The sequence below is a fragment of the Mytilus trossulus genome, chromosome 12 (assembly GCF_036588685.1).
Source record: "Mytilus trossulus isolate FHL-02 chromosome 12, PNRI_Mtr1.1.1.hap1, whole genome shotgun sequence".
NCBI lineage: Eukaryota > Metazoa > Mollusca > Bivalvia > Mytilida > Mytilidae > Mytilus > Mytilus trossulus.
Genome location: NC_086384.1, coordinates 7,724,642 through 7,729,765, shown reverse-complemented (window position 1 = coordinate 7,729,765; position 5,124 = coordinate 7,724,642). Strand labels below are relative to the sequence as shown.

The 5,124-nt window shown below is 33.6% G+C and overlaps 1 protein-coding gene across 1 annotated transcript; it reads right to left on the bottom strand.

Moving 5' to 3' along the window:
- Positions 1-509: 509 nt before the first annotated feature.
- LOC134692671 (E3 ubiquitin-protein ligase MIB2-like) lies at positions 510-2,739 on the bottom strand. Its single transcript, XM_063553139.1, has 2 exons — positions 2,587-2,739; positions 510-1,621 (listed from the first exon to the last, which is right to left on the bottom strand). The coding sequence occupies exons 1-2, from the start codon at positions 2,649-2,651 to the stop codon at positions 574-576; spliced, it is 1,113 nt and encodes a 370-aa protein (XP_063409209.1). The 5' UTR covers positions 2,652-2,739; the 3' UTR covers positions 510-573.
- Between the last annotated feature and the right edge of the window lie 2,385 nt (positions 2,740-5,124).

The following is a 5,124-nucleotide window of genomic DNA, read 5'->3' as shown; positions in this document are numbered from 1 at the left end:
CACTTATATTGATAATATTGACTTTCACTATTTAACAGGTTATCAGAATTGACTAGTTACAATTTCGTGTAAACAATGGTTTCAAAATCGGACCAGAGCTTCTCAGATCTTCTGCTTGGAAATCATGAAGATCTCTGTGACATTTTAATACCAGAACATCGTTTGGAAGTCCTTAACGAAGGATTTTCCATCCTAAAATACTATAAACTGTTAATACTTTTCCATTCAGAATATTAAGTGGCATTTCTACTTTTGTGTTTTCAATACTTTATATATGTACATAATATAAGCATTTGTCTTATGTCAATCTCCTATAAGAGGAAATAATGAATGATGAATTATCAAATTACAATCGGGTCTTAACTTAATGAAGAATGTCAAAGCTTTATCAGAGTGACAACAAACTTCACAAATATTAAAATTTTATTAATTCACTTGAAAAGTCGACCAGTAGCACTGGTAAATTACTAAATACGTAAAATAAATCCGAGCTATTCTTGAAAAGCATTTTCTCACGGATTTATACTGCCACACTACCAAGGATAATAAACTCTGTTTCGATGGACTTAATTGTCAGGATAGATCAACATCAAAGACGTCCTTTAATAAAATATAATCACATAGAACTTTTGGCAAACCGAGTTGATCTATGATGGTATGGGGATAATACCCAAGTTTTTTGCGTATACTAATACGGCATAATTCTTTTAACTTGCGCGGTTTAAGATATTTTCTCGTACAATTCAGATCTTTATCAGTGCCAGGAAGGTCATACTTTAATATTTCATGCCATTTGTAAATTTCACATCCAGATGCAACTAAAATTTGTATAAACGTCTGCATTTTTTGATAAGCGTGTATAAGTGGGGGAAACTGTATCATTTGGTCCGGTAGATCCCGATATAAGATATTTATATCACAGTTCACGTATAGAAGCTGATGTAAAATCTCGTAATTGCCAGTATCTATAACATAGCCAATCGAAGGAAAACCTCGTTGATCACGGAAGTCAGGGTTTATTCTACACTCTAAAAACAGACGAAAGCACCTTCCAGCTTCGCGCGAATAGTTTGGGTGATAGTGTGTCAACAAACAGAAGTGAGGCGCTATATGTCCCCGTCTCTGATTCATGGTAAACATATCACACCCAGCCTCTAGTAAACGTTTCATTTCTTCATACTTAATTTGGCCGGAAGCTTTCATAAGCGGGGTATTACCGTCATTGTCTCTTGCTTCTATGTCTATCTTATTATTTGTTAGAAGACTTTTAAGAATGTCTATGTTATTTGGTGGACTTTCCGGTCCACTGACACAGACATGGAGAGCTGTGACTCCATTTTGACTACTTTTGAGATTGACATTTGCCTCGTTCTGGAGAAGATATTTGACGACAGACAAATGTCCATATCTGACGGATTGCATGAGGACCGTCTCTCCGAACATCAGGTTCGTATCATCTACTCGGACATGTCCTAGGTCGATGAAATGTCGTACTATATCTAGATTACCGTTCTGAATAGCTGTTCCATAGGCGAGAAGGATGCTACTCTGTTCTCCTTTGATGGTGCATAAAATGTCTCGAACTGTTTCAGAGTCGTTCTTTTCAATGGCTTGAATTAAACTTAAATAAAAACATATATTAATTAAAACAAAATTTATAGAAAAATAATATCAATAAAGTAATTTAAGAAAAGAAGCGCGAATTTTAGTTTGTCATAGATACATGTATCTTAATCTGTGTTTGTCGGGTTTTTTTTTAATGGTTGTGTAAATTCAAAGACGTTTTTGATTGTTTCTATTAAATTAATATGCAGATTCTGGACAATTTATAGGTTCATAATTATATTGTATACACTTCAGTTCATTGTTGAAGACAATATTGATATCAATAACAATGAGTTTCTTTGAGGTACCAGTCTTTCTTGTTTTACATCTTCAAAAAATATAGTCCATTTTTCTGGCTTTTTTTCTGGACGTAGTTTTTTCTGTTTGAGTTAAATTCAGTGCTGAAAATTGAAACATATATATTTAGATTCTTAGAAAAATATTGCAGTGGCGGATCCGGAACTTCACTGACTGACCTAAGGGGGACCCGCTCCAGTTATGCTTTAGTGATTCCTAAATATTAAACCAACTTTTTCCACGAAAGCCCCCCAACCTCTGAATCCGACTATCATCATGTATTGAATCTGTTTAGGTATATCAAAACAGGAAAATGGAAGGTTATATTCTCATGTTTACTGTATGCATTGCAGCTAAGTAAAAACAGCAAACAGAAAGTAGAAAAAATAATTTTGACTTCAAGGTTTCATAACTTAGTATTCTCAGTAACGTGGAAAGACCCCCCTTTTCGATTAAGTCATATTTCACATTACTTCATGCATGATGTGTACATGAATTTTTTTTCTATGTAACATTTTTTTTTTCAACAACAACAAAATCAAAAGATCAGCTGTTTTGCATGCAAGCCTATGTAGCATTCATTATAAGACTGCAATATTAAACTATTCCTGGTTTACATACATATATAATATGTTGCTTCCCTTGATCTCCCTTCCGTAAGAATATTTTTATGATTACTATTACCTTGATAAGGTACGTGTGATGATTTCACGCCTTTCGTACAATTGTCCAACATTTCGTGCATACATTTGAAATTCACTTTTAAATGGTTTTACCCAACAACGTACACAACAACATACATATGTATGTTTTTGTGTATTGCGTGTTTGTTTACAAAACAAATGACTAAACAGTATCGTAGTTGCTTCCCTTTCCCCACAGAAGTAGACTAAATTCACTATTTTATTCATATACTAGTATGATAATATATATGAGACAATAAGTCTATTTTCCATGTCCCCCACTTCCCCAGCAATTATTTTTTTATTCCAACATCTTTTTTGAAAATTTTAGGTTTCAGAGTAAACTAAATTATATAATGCACCAACCCCTGCCAATTAAACACTCATTCTTATATTTCTTCCGATAAAATATTGTAATTTAAATGTTCACCCCCCCCCTAAAATCATGTTGTCCCCTGTGGTGTTTTTTAAAACTAAATCATTCAAATAATATCCAAACAGGCGGCCGATTCTCACATATATGATATATTATATAATAAACTTGCCCCTTCTTTGTCTTTTTATATTATTACTATAGCATGTAATAAAATTTTGCAAATTTTAAGAGAAACAAAATTTGTCCCCAGGGGTGATTTCCCTCCTGTTACCACTGGGTTGTTTTTAACCTGTGGAAACGTTTTCAAGACCAAGAGTTTCTTTTGTAATTATGTATTGTGAAGAGCATCATTTCCTGAATGCATTAGTACAAAGAAATAGTAGCCAGGTTTAAAAATTCTAGCCCATCCAAGGTAAGAATTTTAGAAAAAAATACTTATTGGTGTTTTATCCTGTTATGGCCTTTTCTTACACTTTCTGAGAATATTTTTAAATGTGCACCACAACATAAAGTGTGTTTTTATATCATCTTTTTAAAAGTTATATGTCACAGGAAATACACTTACATTTAATGTGATAAAAAGGACAAAAACTATCGCGTAATTCCTTTCTGTTACGTTCTGTCATGTTACCTGATAAAAAGTAACAGCATAACCATCATCAGTAACAGGAAGGATGTTCAAGACAATTTCACTGAAGAATCGAAAAGTTAATCTTCTATATGCCAACCATTTCATTTGATATAAGTTATCACCACCATATCAAATTAATTTCAAAATAATATACAGTATACGAATAAAAAAATAGGTTTTTTGATTTTGATAACAGCAGAGAACATTTATGCAATTCTAGTATAGTAGATAGTAACAGAAAGGAACTTTTTTAGAATTTTTCATTACCTAGGCAGATTTTTCATCTTGCAAATACAGTTTCAAAGGAGTAATGACATTGTTTGCTGTTATCTTCCAATTGTGAGCAATCTAAATTTAAAATGATGAATTTTTCTTAAACTTTAAAATAAAGCAGAAAAATCCTTTCTGTTACCAACTCTGTCCTGTTACCGTTGTCCTGTTACACAAGACTCTTTCATGTTACCAACATATCTGACTATATTTAAGTATATTTCTAAACCTTTTGTATTGCAAATGCTAAACTCAATAATTGGCATCTGATAAACTATTGCAGGATATACTAGTAAACCACAAATAGTGTCTTAAACTTATACCTTATTCCCATTAGAAACTTTTAAAAATTGATTCACTTTGGTAACAGAAAAGAACTGGATTTTTTTAATACCATTTTTAAAGTTGCCATTATTTCCTTATTAAAGTTCCTAGATTCCCAATGTGTGTTCTTCGATTTGTGCTATTAAAAATACCGGGTCTAAAGATTTTTTTCGTTTTTTCTTATTGCCAAAAACTAGACTTTTTCAGATATTGTCTCATATATATACCCACTAGGATTGTTTTAATAATGTGTTACGATCCTGTGAGTCAGAAAGGAACATATTTTGACGTTTTTACATGTTGTCTTTTGAGTCATTTTCATCCTGTCTACCAGAAAATCAAATCATCGTCCCCTCATGTAAACCAATTTCGTCATTCCATTGACTTCTCTCGTCCGGCAGTTGATGGTATATTTGACTGGCGGGATATCATAAAAATACGCAGCAACATGCAGTCTGAAAAGGTAGTTAAATCCGATGCTTCGTTTAATATAGGGATAGTTCAGAGATCTATACTGTAAAGAACCATTGGAACAATTCTTTAAGGAGTCAGCATATTCCGTGTTTCTGTCTCCTATCCAGTGGGTCTCATTGAGGTCTAAGTGTGACCGGCGAGATTGCCGAATTTTTGTAAGCGTGACACGTGAAAATCAAATTATTTGTGTCGTGAAAACGGGAAATGAGGTATAGCAGGATCCGGGAAATGACAAAAAAATTGAATTGCTTACGTACATGTACATGTATAGTGCAAGCGGGATACGGGAATCTGACAAAACAGTAAGCGGAATCCGTGATCGGACCCCCCCCCCCTAACCCCATGAGACCCCCTATCCAGCGTACCCGCAATTTCTAATGGCGCATCTCTTCAAGGGAAAGTACTGTTGTTTAGGGTAGATGTCAAAAGGGCAAAACGACCAAACATATAAAAATAAGATGTGA

What these genes read in the sequence shown, in the direction of transcription:
- LOC134692671 (XM_063553139.1), bottom strand. Translation starts at nt 2,651, where the DNA reads ATGTATGCACGAAATGTTGGACAATTGTACGAAAGGCGTGAAATCATC. An exon ending in ATCACACGTACCTTATCAAG is followed by an intron (nt 1,622 to 2,586) that starts GTAATAGTAATC and finishes TTTTTATTTAAG; the next exon opens with TTTAATTCAAGCCATTGAAA.